This window comes from Danio rerio, chromosome 8 (assembly GCF_052040795.2).
Source record: "Danio rerio strain M-AB ecotype USA chromosome 8, GRCz13ab, whole genome shotgun sequence".
In the NCBI taxonomy this organism is placed as follows: Eukaryota; Metazoa; Chordata; class Actinopteri; order Cypriniformes; family Danionidae; genus Danio; species Danio rerio.
In genome coordinates, this window is record NC_141028.1 from 32,683,939 (window position 1) to 32,701,169 (window position 17,231).

Genomic DNA, 17,231 nt, shown 5'->3' on the forward strand with positions numbered 1-17,231 from the left:
CTTTTTTGCTATGAGGCAACAGTGCTACCCACTGCATCACCATGTCGCCTCTAAAATGTGACAATATATCTCATCATTACCAGTTATTTAGCCTACCTTTATCTTGAAAACTCTGAGCTATACTGTTAAACATGTTTACTGTATATCTTGTAATAATTTTTTTCCTGCTAAATCAAAAAAACCTCATCATTTATTTTTTCATCATTATTGTTTTATAATTTAATTATTATATGTATTATATAATTATTATATTACTAATTTCATAAGATTTTTTTTTTCCTCTCTGAGGTGGGTTAATAACTCAAAAATGCAAGAAAAAGTCTGAATTGTGAAATAAAAATTTACAATAATCTTTCTGAACTGAAAAAAAGCTTCCATATAAAATTGATAGAAAGCAATGGTAAAGACACTTTACAAAATATAGTTTAAACTGTCATGTTAGAAAAAAATGTATTATTATTATTATTATTATTATTATTATTATTGTACCGTTAATTCTACCAGAAAAGACACATTAAGATTAAAAATCTCTTTTACAAAAGTGTCCTGGCCAAGATTAGGCAGTATACATGTCACATGGGTCTAACAAACAATAAACAAACAACAACTGATAGTTAACATGTTGACAAACAAACTTTTCAAAACATCTACAAGCCTGTGTTTCAATTTCTAAATCATTTACTCTTTTTAAAAACATTTAGTAAAATCAATTCTATAAACTGCAACTTTGTTTGTAGATTATTCCATGCAACAGGTGCTGCATATTTAAAAGCCTTTTTTTCCTATCTCAGTCTGCACTTTAGGAACAGACGGTAAATAAACATTCTGTGACCGAAGGGCATATAGCGAAGGACAGGTTTTTTTTTACAAATCCACCAAGTTATATTAATTAACAACATGTACTGTACTGTTACTACTAGGATAAGGGCTACAGTTGGGGTTTGATGTGGATAATTATGCTTAATTTACTGGAAAAAAAAAAGTGTCTCCAAAAACGTTTTGTCAAATAAATCTTTCACATTTATTTACTTTAAAGAATGCTAAAAAAACTATTACTGTTAAAAAAAATGAATTTCAACATTTATAATAGCCTGAATTGTTTCTCAATTTATCAAATCAACTTGTTAGAATGATATCTAAAAGATTATAAGACGCTGACGACTGGAGTAATGATGCTAAAAATATTGTAATTTTTAAATAATTTACAGTTTTAATTTTTACTTTTTTTTCTAATAAATGCAGCCTTGGTGAGCATACAAGGCAGTAACAGCTCTGATCTCTCTGCTGATCTGGAGTGATTTGACACACACGGGTGCTGTGGGTCAGGGCCTGACGTTCAGTCAGTGTCTCTTCAGTCATCCGGCCGGCGTCTCCACAGCTGACTGTGTATTATTACAACAGACATTCCTGCCATTGCAGGATTGTGTCAGCTGTCCTGCTTTCCTCTCTGCATGTCTGTGGGCCCACTGAAGATAGAGAGAGAGAGAGAGACACTCTCACACACATATTTGTTTTGGTGGTTTATGAGGACAGTGCATTTTATACTCTAAAAATCACTTATTATATTGCGTTACCCTAAACCCAACCCTCACAGGAGCCCTGTGGCAAATTTTAATTGTGAAAAGACCATTAATAACAGTGCTTCTGCCTTTCACTTCAGACTAAGGATTTTAAACTAGATGCATGCCTGTCTGTCTGCAGTGAAGATCAAAATTAAAGAACAATGAATTATTTTAATGAGTTACACACAGTTTAAATTTATTATTACACCAAGTCAAAACTATTACCCCTCCTTTAAAATTTTAATTATTTTTAAACTGTTGTTTAACAGAGAGACGATTTTTTTCTACACATTTTTAATAAAATAGTTTTACTAAACAATAGTAATATTAATATTAGTAATATTAGACAATAGTTTTACTATTTTTTAATAACTAACTTCTTTTGTATTAGCCACAGTGACAGTACATAATATTTGTATACTTCTTTTGTATTCAGCTTAAAGTGCAATTTAAAGGCTTAATGTTATTATGTTAACTTGACAAGTTAGGGTAATTGAGCAATTCATCGGACAACATTGGTTTTTATAATGATATTGACCTTAAACAGATATGACTTAAACAAACAAACAAAAAAGAAATAAGACTTTCCCTAGAAGAAAAAAATATATTTTAGGAAATACTTTAAAAAAAAATCTCAGTCTGTTAAACATCGCTTGAAAAAATATTTGAAAAAGAATGCAAATTTCACAGAGGCAAAGGCTTTCACAGGGCTACTAAACTGTCTGTCTGTCTGTCTGTCTGCCGGGACCAGGAATTGAACCTGCAACCTTTCAATTTCGAAGGTCAACTTAATAACCATTAGGCCACAACTATTCCTAACTCAAAAACGACAAAAAGTGGCATGATTATTACTTTTTAAACTAATGAGAAGAAATCTTATAAGAGTTTTTAATCACTCTTCAACTTACTGTCTCAATGTAGTAGTTATTCACATCATGTCACTCTTTGACTGCTAAAAGAAGTAGTTTTCAATTAGTCTGGATCTTTAAAGAGTTTTTCCTTGACATCTAGTGGACAGTGTAATGAACTACAAGTGTTAAAATTATTCATTTATTCATTCAATTTCTTTTTACCATAGCTGAATGAACCGCAAACTTATCCAGCAAGTTTTACACAGCGGATGCCCTTCCAGCTGCAACGCATCATTGAGAAACACCCATACACTCTCATTCACACTCATACACTACAGACAATTTAGCTTACCTAATTCACCAGTACCACATGTCTTTGGACTTGTGGGGGAAACCAGAGTACCCGGAGGAAACTCATGCGAACACTGGGAGAACATGCAACCTCCACAAAGAAATACCAACTGACCCAGCCAGGCTTGAATAAGTGACCTTCTTGCTGTGAGGCATCGGCACTACCCTCTGCACCACCACGCTGTCCGTTAACCTGAGTTAAATTAGCATTAAATGGTCTACATTCGTACTTTTTGTTCTTGTCCTGCAGGGCCTAAGGATCATCTTTACCGATTCATCCCGAATCATCTTTCGGCTCAGTGGTTCTGGGTCTGGAACAGGAGCAACCGTTCGCATCTATGCTGAAAGCTACGAGAGAGACCCTGAAAGACACAACAGAGAGACTCAGGTGAATACAGGATCTTCACTTTGGCTCACAGTCTGTCACTGTATCTCAATAGGCAATTATGCTTTTGAAAAAGTCCACTTCACAGGCTTTGAAAGATATATATTTACAAAGATATTTACAGTATGGGTAGTAATGCAATATTTATGCAATAAATGTACAGTAATTATTATTGAAAAGTTATGTTTTTGCAGTTTCACAAAAATGTGGGCTGAAGCATGTATGTGGGCTGTCAATCAGACTCTGTTTAAATTTCCCTCTGTGTGTCTATTGCTATTTGTGGGCTTGAACAATCAAACTGAAAAACTGGCCAATTTAGTGTTGGAGGATTCATGGCTAAATTTGAGCAGCCTGGTGGCCAATCTTCATTGATTGTACATGCCACTAGTATGAGCAGAGTGTGAAGGTTTCAGTAGCAGAGTAAAAGTACAGTTTTGCAGAAAATATTGCATGGCATACAACATTGTGGGTGGTGTGTCAAACTTCAAAAGAAGACATTGATGGTGTTTGTCTCTTTGGCGCATCTGTGACCAAGTCTGCCATTCCTTGTGATTATTAAATGCCACAGTATCCAGGGTAATGTCATCATACCACCAAGAAGCATGAACCACACATCCAACAGGAGTAACTGTGGACACAATAGGAAGCTATCTGAAAAGGATGTCCGGGTGCTAACATGGATTACTGCAGAGTTAAATGTGCACCTCAACTCTTTTGTTTTTCTCCTGTTTGTCGGGAGTTCCACAGGGTCAATATACATGGCCGGGCTGCTATAACCAAACTTTTGGTTACTCCTGCCAATGCCAAAGATCTGTTTCAATGGTGCCAGCGGTGAAAATCTTGGCCTGTGGACAATGTGAAAAATGTATTTGTAATGAAGTTCGGGAACAAGGAGGTGGAGAACCGACACTCTTTTAATTAATATTTAATGAACAAGTAAAACAAATAGACAACCACTCCTCATGGAGACCAAGAAGCAAGAACCACATCCAACAGGAGTAACTTCAACCAAATCTTCACGGAGACTGCCATCAAAATAAAAGCAAAAGTAAAACAATATGTCGGGCCCGGTCCTCTCTCTCCCAGCACTGGCGTCTCTCCTGCTTTTAGCTTCCAGGGCTCCTCCATGAGACATAAGGCAGGTGATGCGTCCAGGTGTCCCTGACTATCATACCACCCTCCTCGCACACCCTCTCGGCTCTCGACCCCGATTTACTTGCCACATAAAAAATGGGGTTCAGTTCTTCAGACATGCTGCCACTCGGCCCTCAACCAGATGAGAAATCTGACGATGTGCAGGAAGCCCTCTAGAAATATCTATCCACTCGTACGTCTTCTGGTGTTTGGTAGCAGATCTCCTGGCTGGCGACATTTCTATTCTCTGCTCCACTCCTGCTTTTGTGGATGGACGCAGGCTTCGACATCATGGCGGACAGTGATGACTCCCCTGGGCTCTCTGGGATGGCTCCTCTAAGATCTTTCCATTTCGGTGGTGAGCCCCACATCCTCTGCTCCACTTCATACTGGGTTACAGCTGCAGGCAGATCCTTTCCTTGCCAGCCTCTCTCTGAGTGGCGAGGGCAACTGGGTAACTCTTTTAAATAGGTTTAATGAGCAAAAAAAACAAACGGACGGCTGAAAGCAAAAGTAAAACAATACATCCGGGCCCAGTCCTCTCTCTCCCAGCACTAGTGTCTCTCCTCCTTTTAGCTTCCAGGGCTCTTCCATGAGACTCGAGGCAGGTGATGCGTCCAGGTGTCCCTGATTATCTCACTCACGCCACACCTCGCACACCCTCAGGGCTCTCGGCCCCACCTCACTCGCCACAGTATTGTTCTCTGATGAGTCCACCTTCACTGTCTTTCCTACATCTGGGAGTATGTCACAGTGTGGGGAAGCCCCCAAAGAAGCATACCACTCACACTGTTGTATGGCCAAAGTGTAGCATAGGGGTAGATCAGTGATGGTTTGGGTTGCAATATCATGACATTCCCTCAGCCCAATACTTGTGCTAGATATGCCGTCACTGCCAAGTACTACTAAACCACTCTGAAGGACCATGTGCACTCAATAGTCCAAACATTGTATCCTGAAGGCGGTGCAGTGAATCAGGTGACAGAGTGGTTTGAGGAACATGAAAAGGGAAGTTAAACATCTTCCATGGCCTGCGCAGTCACCAGATCTAAATATTATTGATCTACTTTGGAGAGTCAGGAAATGTTTTCCTCCACCAGCATCACGTATTGACCTGGCCACTATTCTAGAAGAATAATGGCTCAAAATCCCTCTGGCCACTTGGTTCCCAAGACAAATTGATGATGCATTGGCCACGAAAGGAGGCCCTATACCATACCAAAGAATTATTGTGGTCTAAAACCAGGCATTTCAGTTTCATTTTCCTACCACTGTACGCACAGTATATCTCAATAAGTGACAATTACTTTTTTGTAATCAACATGCATACCACAAGTGTCATTGATTCAGCCAAGAATATTTTTTATAAAACGTAATTTAGTGTAATTTGTCTCATGTTACTGGCGTGCATCTCTTATCTTTGATGGTTGTAGGTTGTGCTGGGTCCTCTCATCGCCATTGCTCTGAAAATCTCCAACATCCACGAACGAACTGGACGCAGAGGGCCTAATATCATCACCTGAGACAAATCCAGAAGCTAACATCCAGGGGCCAAAATCACCTCCTCACTCAACGTCTGATCTTTCACACTCGACACCACACACAACGTGCCAACTATTCATTTTGCTGCTCTTTTCAGATCAAATCTCCTCTCAGTCTTTATAATTTTGTCCTCATTCTTCTTTCCAAGGGCCCCTGTTAGATTTACTCTTCTTTTGCACATTTATAGACTCATGTAAACCACTACAGAAATCCGGAGGAAGCAAAGTGTTTGTGTAAAGACTCTGTGTTTTAACTCAACGTGAAGTCAGAAACAGAACAAATATAGATCACTTTGCGTTTTGGGGTCTAAAGCCTAAAGCTTGTGAATTATGTGTAACTGTGTGCTTTTGTTTACAATGCAGCTGTTACAAAGTAATGCATTTGATTCAGTCTGGGAAAAGAGGGAGCAAACTGTTCAATATTTACTTATTTCTGTGGAATTTGCTTTAGAAACAAAAGATCAAAATCTCTGCATCAGTTAGAGCTGGTGTTTAATAACAAACCACTAAAAATGATAATCAAAGATTGTCTTGAGGAAAGGTTGTAAAACCGATCCTGTAATATACCATAGATATAAACACTAAATGTCGCATACGAGTACTGAGCATGCGTCAATATCTCCGCCATATTGGTACAGGGCTCCCGAGACAAAAGGGATTAAACCCCACAAGACCAAAGCCAATTTGAATATGTTGGACTTTTGCGCTGTGTACAGGTGTAGTAACGAGCAAACAAAGAAAACAAAGCATAAAGGCAAAACATTTCATCTGTAAGATTTCGTTTTTTACGATTTTATATGTTATGAATTTGTATGCTCATTATGTAATGTAATAATGATAATACAGCCACTACCTCTACTGACCCAAAGGCAAAGTATAGCACCAACTTGCAACCAGCGAAAATGTAAATGAAATATTACAACAAGATGGTGGTGCCAGAAACTTGTATTATTGTCGGATAAGTGAAGTGACGGCTAGTTTAAAGTCACTAATAGTGCCTGCACCTTAACGTGCATACTTTTCACCCTGAAATATTGAATATTAAAATGTTTATATACTATTTAGCTTAGAAAAGTGGATATTATGTACATTGAGAAGCAGGGATTTCGATGGCTTACATAAATCATTTATAATAGAGATTCATTCACAAACACATCACTCCCTCTGTTAGAATTAGAAGTAAATGGGAATGTTTTTTCTGGACATGGAGTCGATCCAATTTAACAGGGAGGGAGGATAATATTCACACAGCAAATTTTCTCTGGTCCAGATCTGGCCAATACTATCTGGATGCAGCCTATATGATGCAAGCTGAGATTGCATTACTTAGCCATGCAATGTCAGCGTATTAAAAAGCATTGGATGCAGCCCAGATTGCACTGCATCAGGTCTGCATCCAGACCACTGTCGATCTGGCCCACACAATCAGCTTTTGTTTGGCCCACATGCCGCAGTGAATTACGGTACATGATTGGACCAATTCTGTCTTTCATACAAGGGCCAGACATAGACCACCATATCTGGCCCAATTTACTGTCCTGAACTCACCCAGATATGTGGGTTTTTCACGACAGCAATGAATTTGATAAACTTATGAAGCATTTCGCTTTATGGCCAGGCTTTTTCTCGAAGCAACCTGATTGGTAGAATTATTCTTTACTCAAAAATAAAATAATTGTATTTTAAAAGTGGGTCTGGGTAGGCCAAACTTACAGGGCCCACACATACATTTTTAACATCTGGGCCAAATACTACTTTTGATATATCCTGAATGCTGCCTTAAGGATGGTGCCACCCCTGTAAGACTCGGGCCATGTTTGGCCCACATGCTTTATGCCAGTGTCGGACAAATGCCTGCTGTGCCAGCATTATACCAAATCTGGGCCAGAATTCTTTGCTACCTGGGTACTTTCCATGCACACAAACACACGGTCTTTATTGGCAATACCCGTACGATCACTTCTCCATTAATCTTATATATATATATATATATATATATATATATATATATATATATATATATATATATATATGTGTGTATGTATATTGCCGCTGCACCTTGGTCCACATTAATTTCATAAGAGTGCTACCCTGTACCAAAATGGCGGCTCTATGGATGCATTCCTTCCAGTAGGCGACATCTAGTGTAAATATCTATGGTAATAAGCTAACACTAGTTTTGATTAGCAGTTTTCACACTATTTTCTGTCATTTATACATCCTTTTCTCTCCTTTTAAAGTCTGTGTGAAATCCAAATTTACTGTGTTTATTTTGCTAGCGAACATTCTTATTTTTTAGATGAACAATTAATCTGTGCATGTTAATCCACTGAAAAAAAAGTGTTGAAACTGAAGAAAACACTGATTCCGTAATCTTCAATCAATGTCTGACCGGTTGCTTTCACGTTTGGATTGGTGTATGGAGTTTTTTTTTTTTTTTTTTTTTTTGCAAAAACATTTTTAAAGCATTGCCTTTACAAAATCCCTCAAATCAATGACTCAGACCTGCCTCCATTTAAGTGACATCATCACCTGGAGAAACAGTATCACCGAGGTGGTTTTACAGCCCTGTAGGTCCAGGCCTGCTGTAAACAGCCAAGTTCCCTTGTGTGCAAAATAAAATAACATGTCAAACTCACGATTGATTAAAAAGCAAATCAAAATGAGCCTTGCAATTGACTGGAGGTGTTTTGTAAAGGTTTCTATAAAAATGTTCTGCAAAGTATATATTTTTTTATTGCAAATATTTTAGTTTTTTGTTTGCTTTTTTTTTTTTTTTTTTTTTTTTGCATTTCTTGTTTCATATTTGCAGTTCTATTTTTTTGTTTGCAAATTTCATTTTTATTTCTCAAAACGTAATTTTTCCTTTGCAGTTCTTTGTTTTTGTTAGCAAAATTATATTTTTTATTTCACAAAAATTAATTTTCACTTTGGGATTTTTAGAGATTTGCATTTATTTATTTATTTTTTTTTTGCTCAAAACTTTATGTTTTGTTTGCAAAACATTTTTTTATTTTGCAAGTATACAGTATATGGCCCTAGATTGACTCCATAGTGGTGGTCCTTCTCTGACGTCAGTTTGACAGCTTTAGCCTCAATATTCTTAACCACGCCCCTTTCACTTTTACTTTGAGGGAATGATACGCTAAAAAAGCCCCCTACTCCCCCTATGCCCCCTTTCAGTTGGAAGTACGTCTACATACTAAAATAAAAGTTTCCGAAACCTGGTTCACACTGGTTTAAATTAACTTTTTTGCTATAAACCCAATAACATAATGAGTCAAAAGAAAGTTTAAGTATGATATTAATTACTATTCTTTAGTTGATCTTTTATTTGAAAAATCCTGCATGAATCAGTTGTTTGTCAGATGGATTATGTGCATTCCATTGTGTGATGAAAAACATGCCTCTATCAGTTTATTGTTATTGATTATTAATAATAATATATAACACTTTTGACATTACAGTGCATTTTTGCTTTTACCAGTGTTTAAGATAGTATTTCCAAGAATTTTCCTTTTTAAATTATGATGTTCCTAAAAAACCCTGTACAAGGCTCAAAAATGATGAAAGTGAATAAATACAATAGCCTTAGCTTTAATTTAATTTTGTATCCTTAAACATAAATAAAGTTTATCTTTTGTGTGTCCTTGCTTCTTGTTATTGTCATACATGATAATAATGTGCATCATTCGTTTTATTTGGTTCATTTTAAAGAATTCAGTCTAGTATGATAAAATAAATAAATAAATAAATAAATAAAAAATAAATAAATAAATAAATAAATAAATAAATAAGTAAATAAATGTATACTTAGATTAATCTATTATTAAGATACACTTTTCTCATGTAATCACCTTTTCTTGCCAGCATGTAAACGATAGCTAATCTTAATAGAAAACCCTGGAACATATTTGAATTCTACTTGTACACCCCTTTAAAAACTTAAATTCACACGTGTGCATCTAAAAATTTTAATTAAAATTACACCCAGGTCCTTAAAGGCTAATATAAAAGGTAATAAATGTGTCATTTGTTATTGTTTTTTTTCCTCTGCTTTCTTCAGTCTTCCTATCAATTAGTGATAACCATTATTATTATTTTCAAAGTATTATTCTTTTCAAATACAGAATGCGAAGCAGCTTTTAGAGTCTATAACAACTTAATGATTATAAATAATAATTTTGTGAGATGGTGTTGAAATAATAAAAATGTAAAAAGAAATTGTCCTTCAAATAATTTTTATATCTACTGTATAACAGATTTATGAAAATCAAATGAGAAAACTTACTAACTTTTGGGGACAATACAATATATATGTGCTGTTTGCATTTCACATTGCACAGCCAAAATGATAATAATAATTTAAAAATATGTGTTATAATAATATAAACACAATAATAACAACGACAATAATAATTAGAGAGAAAAAGAGAGAGAAAAAAAGGTTAACTTTGTCGGGAATAACTAATAATTTTGTTCTTCTTTATTAAGAGTTCAAACATCTAAGGTAATATGATAAGCATTGCCAGATATCCCCCATCAATGCTGCATTTATTGACATTAATAAAACAGATCAAAAACAGTAATATTGTAAAATACAAAACATGATCAAAATTGACTTGTTGATGTGAACAATTTAAATGTTTATAAATATATATATATATATATATATATATATATTGGATATAAAATATAGAATTTTTTATATCACAAATTGAATTTTTGATAAGAAAAAATATTGTTCATATTAAAAATTGAATTTGTTAGTTTAAAAAAATATTGTTGATATCAGAAATTACATATTAACTCAATTATTGATATCAACTATTAAATTTGAATGTTTTTAAAAAACAAAGACTTTAATTGGTCATATCAAGAATTTAATGTATATTAATAATGAATAAAAATGTAATAGTTTGTATCAAGAATTGAATTTCAACTTTTAATATCAAATTACATTTTGGTATTAATAATTAAATTATTGATGATTATATTTGCTCTAGTTAATTGTCACCAGGCTGCCATGCTATTCAAATGTATATTTTTTATAATTGGTATCAAAATTAGATTTTTGTTTTTAGTTGAAATGTAATTTCTAATATCAACAATATTTTTCTAACTTACAATTCAATTTATGCATCCGCATTTTTTATTATCAACAATTAAAGATACCAAGAATTAAATTGTTGATTTAAAAAACTTAATTGTTCATACAATTTAATTGTTGATATAAATAATGTAATTGAACATATTATTCATGGAATTGTAAAGAAACAATTACATTTTTTATATCAGGAATTAAATTGTTGATATCACAAATGTAATTGTTGATGAGAAAATGTAATTGTTGCTATTAAAAATTTGTTGATATCAAGAACTGAATTCTTGATGCTGTATTAAAGAATTGTTCAAATAAAACATTAACTGTTAATATCAGAGATAGCCTACAGTTTCAGAATTAACATTTTGAGTAATACCATAAAATAATCAATACAAAATTATGACAAAAAATATGAGTCTCTAATAAAAAAAAATTCTATGTTGTAAAAAATATCTTGTTCTAAAAGCGAATGGTCCAACACTGGTAAAGTTTTGACCAGGTTTTTACGCAGGAGAAAAACAAAACGTTAAACTGCTACTCCCAAAAGAAACGCAAGATGGAGACAAGTCCACACGACAGACACTAGGCCTACAACACGTCACCGCACGGTCAGGTGTACAAGTTTTTAAATGTAAAATAGCGTGTTTTTTTGCATAACTTATCTTCATAGTTTGTAAAACATGTTATTTTTTAACTTAAACGATAAAACATTCATATTCTGCCACAAACACTTTAGAAAGACGAATGTTTTTATTTTGGGGGTCGCGGTGACGAGTGCTTGATTTAAATCTGTGCTGGTTAAACGTCGCTAGCAGTTTCGCACGTTTTCTTTTGTCTTTCTCCCAAATCCCGAGTCTGTGTCTTTAAACTGAGATTGTCTGAGCAGTCACTATTAATCATGTACTCGTCTAGTCCCACCTCTTCCTGCAGTAGCGCTGAGAGGGAGAAAGAGAGAGAGAGAGAGAGCGCAGATCCAATCTGATCATATGGAGAGTCGGACAGCGATGCCCGTGGTCGCTCTGCAGGAGTACAGCATATCTCTGAGAAATACGGACGACTGAGAAAATAACAGCGCTATTTTCCTGATAACTTCTTAGGATACATTAGCAAACCTAATCTTTTTAAGCAGCTGATATGAATAATATGTGAATTTTGCACCCGAATCTGTTCACAAGGGATCATCATTTGCCATTTAAACGACATGGGATGTGAATAGGTGTTTGAAGTGCACATGGATGTTTCTGCTATGCTGCTTGTTTGTCTTTCCAAGATAAGCTGAGTAAGTGTTTATCAGATGTTGAGATGATGTTTTGCATGTACACTGGACAAATGTTGGATATAAACTTATGCTTTGGGTGTATACATAAAAACAAGTGAATTCTAATGTCACTTTTTTCCACTAGTAAGAAAAACCTGCTGTAAGCAATCATGGTAGAACCTGTCGGTTTTGTGGAAGCTTGGAAAGCTCAGTTCCCTGACTCAGACCCTCCTGAGATGTCTTTAAACTCTGTCGGAGACATCGAGCTAGAACTGGAGAAATGCCGAAACTCCATTAGGCGACTGGAGATGGAAGTAAACAAGGAGCGATTTCGAATGATCTACCTGCAAACACTTTTGGCCAAGGAGCGAAGAAGCCACGACTCTCAGCGATGGGGATTCAATAGGGTCTCACAAAGTGAGCGAAAGCCAGCATCTATGGATGGCCATCATCAAAAACCAGATGGAAGCAGGTGTCTCCCAGCCAAACTGAAGCATTCGACAGCAGTAGAGGAGAGTCGTGAGCCTCAGCAATGTGTTGAGGTGGTGGGAGGTGATATTTCAGACTTAGACAAACAGAAAAACAGAGACGGAGAGATTGATGGGATGTCTCCATACAAAAAGAGGAGTGTTGAAACATCCCCCAGAGCCATCACTGGACGTGGACCTGTGTCCCAAGATGCGGATGGTATTTCAGAGTCTCCACCGAAGGTCACCTCTGGGTTGGGAGTTGCAGCACTTCGCTCCAACTTTGAACGTATAAGAAGAGCCAATTCTCAGTCATCTGGCGAAGGAAAAAGTGAAAGGCCTTACTACGTCAACATGGAGTACCACCATGAGAAGGGTCTTGTTCGGGTCAACGATAGAGACGTCTCAGAGAAGATAAGTAGTTTGGGCAGTCAGGCTATGCAAATGGAGCGCAAGAGGTCTTTGCATTCTGTCCCTGGAAATTTGTCCACCGCTTTTGGAGACATGCGAAAGCCAGAGCGATCTCACGAAAGAGCCATAGACAGTGGCTGCAACTGTGATTACGAGGACTCTGATTTGAACCCTGGGTTCCTCAAGGACAGTTCGGTAAGACTTAATGGAAGAAGAGCACCTCAGCAGAACTGGCAGCAGTCTGACTGTCAGCCCTACACGACTGTTTACGTTGGAGGCATAATGGGAGACGGGGAGGACCTGCACTTGACGTGGCCCAGGCGCTCTTACTCACCTGGGAGTTTCGAGGATGGATACACGCCAGATTGCAGCTCCAATGAAAACCTGACATCAAGTGAAGAAGACTTCTCCTCAGGACAGTCCAGCCACGTGTCTCCAAGCCCCACCGCCTACCGAATGTACAGAGAGAAGAGCCGCTCTCCATCCCAGCACTCCCAGCAGTCGTTCGAGAGTGGCAGCCCTCCCACACCACAGTCCCAAAAGCGTCTCAAGCAGCAGTTAGCACTCTCTGAAGCCAATAGCGGTGTCCGCAAGATCTGGCCCAGTGAGGGAAGCTCTAACAACTTCAGCAACAGTTTCCATGGAGATCTGGGTAAGACAGCATTCTTGCAGTGTTTACTTTTCTGTGTACTGTAGTGTTTGTTTGATGGGGTTTTCACAGGATTTCACTCTCCCACAGTAGGCAGGATAATGAAAAGAAAAGACACAAAGAACATAGACGTTTTATGAAAGGGTTTTTGTCTTTTTAGTGGATTTGCTGTTGTGCAGAGCTGCTAACATTTATCTGATTTGGATTGAGTTGAGAAAGTTTCACATTTTTAAATGCCTGCTAAACCAGTTAGGATGACTCTCTTATCAGAGAATTCATTCTCTAAAATAATATGTTACATATTATAAAAAAACATTTAAAGTGTGTGAAGGATCTGTTAAAGGCATGTTGCAACAGTCACGTTATGAAAGTTTAAACTTAATGTTCTTATTTTTTTCAACTTAATTAAGTTGATTTTTGCAAGTAATTGATGCATTTAAAAACTGAACTCAGAGCTCATAGATTATCAGTCCATTGTGAATGCTTTGTTGAACTTATCTTTTCACATTGATTCAGCTTTTTTAGGTTTATTAGCTCAATTTGTGCAGAAAATCTACATTACTTATGATGTTACAGAAAATTCTACCTATAACAATCATATTTAGCAAAGTCTAACTGAAGTACTATCTATCTCCCCCCACTCCCTTGAAGCATAGAAGATTTCATGATTGATTTCATCTTTCTGTCCTCAAAAAGTACATACATATTTCTATCTATATGCATTTTTTGCAACAAACTTAATCATTTAAATTTGCGTCATATTGAACTTTATCCCTCATTAAAGAAAAACTACAGGAAAAAATACCCCAGGACCAGAGATACTGAAGAACTGACAGGCCCTAATGCACTTTAATTTTATGATTAAAATGTCTTCAGTAGGTATGGGCTGGTAAAAGATTCTGATGGTATAATATCCTTGGATAAAAATATCACAGTTTCATGGTATTGTGATTACTGCTAAAAAAAAGTTCTTTTTATATGTTTGGGTGAAAACAGCTTTTTCCGCAATAAATTTTACTTTGAGAAACATTTAAAACATTTTGCAGCTCTAAATATGTCAGGCTAACTTGGACTTCATTAGTTTTGAAAACAAATTTTCTTTATTTCTATAGCACTTTTACAATGTAGATTGAGTCAAAGCAGCTTAACATAAAAAAAGATTATAGTATATTGAAACACTGTCAGTCCAAAGAAACACAGATTTCTTTACAATTTAAAATGGTATCTTTGGATATCTTTTCAGTTGGAGATACTGTTGTCCTAAAAAAACTAACAAAAAAATTGTAAATAAAAAAAAAAACTTACCCCTACCTTAGGAACGGTATAGCAGAAAATTGTGACGGTTTTAAAACCTTGACTTTTCCAAACCATGGTATACCTTGAAATTGGTTATCGTCCCATGCCTAGTCTTCACTGCACTAATAACAAAGCAGTGATTAAAATGTGCTGGATAGTGTACTGTTTAAAATATGGACATTTTAAATATAGATAAATACAGTATGTATTTTATTGACACAAATCAGAACAGAGTTGGAATCAAATTCTTATGATCTCCAACTAGTCGATAAAAAGTTATTTGAAGTGCGGTTTATTTATAAACTAATTTCGGGAGCATCACGAGCTTATGATTGATCACGGCTGGTCCTGCATCAGTTACACATATTGCGTCAATCAGACCAATACTAACCCGACTGTGAATAACATGAGTTTTTTACTTTAGTCATCTTCATATTGAAGAATCCCCCCTTCCACCCCTACTCCTCCCCCTGCTCCTGATAGGGCAGCATGGCGGTCCAGTGGTCAGCACTGTTGCCTCACAGCAGAAACGCCACTGGTGCAGCCTGCCAAACACGCTTTATTAGCAATCATCAAGTGTGAACTCTTGAAACAGTAATAACAACTGCCCAACGTAAACGATTACACTCAAAAACATACAATTAATACCTAACACTACAAATTACAAACATTACAAAAAGAAAAGTTTTAACTTTTCACCTAAAAATACATTTTAGAGAATAACATCATTCATTTCCCCTAAACATGCACCTTCAATTCACTGCCTGATAAATATACGATATAAAGTGGGTCTCAGACTGGACAAGAAGCACTGCATTAAATTCCATTTCCCCCGCCATGTCTTTAAAATATGACAGTTTATTTTACCCCTGTATTTTCATTTCAATAGAGTTTCTGCTCTCGCCTGTTGACGTCATTAGTTTCTTATATGGTCTTTCATCTCGTTTTACGCTTGAACAGCTAAATTAATGCTTAGGTCTGTTTAACTGAATGTATAGTAATTATATGACAACATCGATGCTGTAAAAGAAACCTTATGAAATTGAAAATAGTCACAAAAAGTTTATCATTGGCTGAAAAACTCTAGCTGTGCACATACTCCATTTTGTATTTCCGTTTATAGTTTTCTAAGAACAATACCAATTCCACTATCTTTGTGTAGGCTCTCCATGTGGTTTCTACCTCTTCTTATCATGCTGTTCATGATACGACTGGTCCGATCTTCAGTGTTTTAGGCCTAGAACGGCCCGGGGCAGTGCAGTCGCTCGCTCTCTGTCCACTCAGAGTGTTTATGCATCAGTTCACATTAGTGTTGTTGTCCTGCCGAGGGCTAATTAACCTAAAGGGGTCATCTAGCATGGTGAATTGACCCTGGCTTTTGGTTGGGGGAAGGATAAGAAACTAATTACAAGAAACAAATTGAGAGGAAGACTGAAGATTCAAAATGACACTCGACGCAAACGAGCAGACATCTGGGGTTATATTGGTTCTAATGGAAACACATTCAGTTGCTCTTCATTGTGAATGTGAGCTCAGATGAAATGCATTTGAATAGATGGTCACAATGCAAATGGCTTTACATTAGCTAATATATTAAGCCTGTGTTTTCTTGTGAATTGGGGGTCATCAGTGCAAAGAGCAGATGTTATTTGACTTGTGACAGTGTGAAGCAATCATGCATTTAGAAATGGTTTGGTTTTAATCTTGTCTTTTTCACAATCACTCGCCCTCATTCCTGGGGCATGCAGCAACTGCTTTTACAACTTTACTGTTCATGTTAGATGATAAACACTACAATTTAAAAGTACGGCTAAGATGTATTGTTTGTTGTTTAGAAATCCAGCATAAGTGCATTACGTTTTTCAGATGTGAGAAAAGAAAGTTAAGCAGCACAACATTTTTCAGCATTAGTAGTAATAATAAGAAATGCTTCTTGATCATCCAGTCAGCATTATTAAAATGATTTCTGAAGAATCATGTCATACTGAAGACTGGAGCAATAATGTAAACATTCAGCTATGTCAACACAGCAAGACGATACATTGTTGAATATATACAAATAATAATAAATTAAATTACTGATGTGGTGACCCCTGATTAATAAGGGGACTAAGCCAAAAAGAAAATCATTAAATTAAATAAAAAAATAATAATAAAATGAAATAAATTAAAAGTAAAAAATGTTGATATTATTTTTTTTACTGTTTTTAATGAGCACAAGA

The 17,231-nt window shown here is 36.1% G+C and overlaps 2 protein-coding genes across 5 annotated transcripts in view; both read left to right on the top strand.

Annotated features, from left to right (window-relative positions):
• Positions 1 to 5,806, top strand: part of pgm5 (phosphoglucomutase 5) — a 38,606-nt gene extending 32,800 nt beyond the window's left edge. The window contains exons 10-11 of the mRNA NM_001126396.1: positions 3,015 to 3,152; positions 5,717 to 5,806. Of these exons, the coding sequence (NP_001119868.1) occupies positions 3,015 to 3,152; positions 5,717 to 5,806 (228 nt within the window). The remainder of the gene's footprint in view (positions 1 to 3,014; positions 3,153 to 5,716) is intronic.
• Positions 5,807 to 11,895: 6,089 nt separating this feature from the next.
• si:dkey-91m11.5 overlaps positions 11,896 to 17,231 on the top strand; it is a 95,337-nt gene continuing 90,001 nt past the window's right edge. For 3 of the 4 annotated variants that reach the window (XM_087263498.1, XM_087263499.1, XM_087263500.1), the window contains exons 1-2: positions 11,896 to 12,207; positions 12,332 to 13,716. In XM_087263498.1, coding sequence (XP_087119624.1) covers positions 12,357 to 13,716 — 1,360 coding nt within the window. In that variant the 5' untranslated portion in view covers positions 11,896 to 12,207; positions 12,332 to 12,356. Of the gene's footprint in view, positions 12,208 to 12,331; positions 13,717 to 17,231 lie in introns of those variants that run through there. The other variant, NM_001123253.1, reaches the window with a different exon arrangement.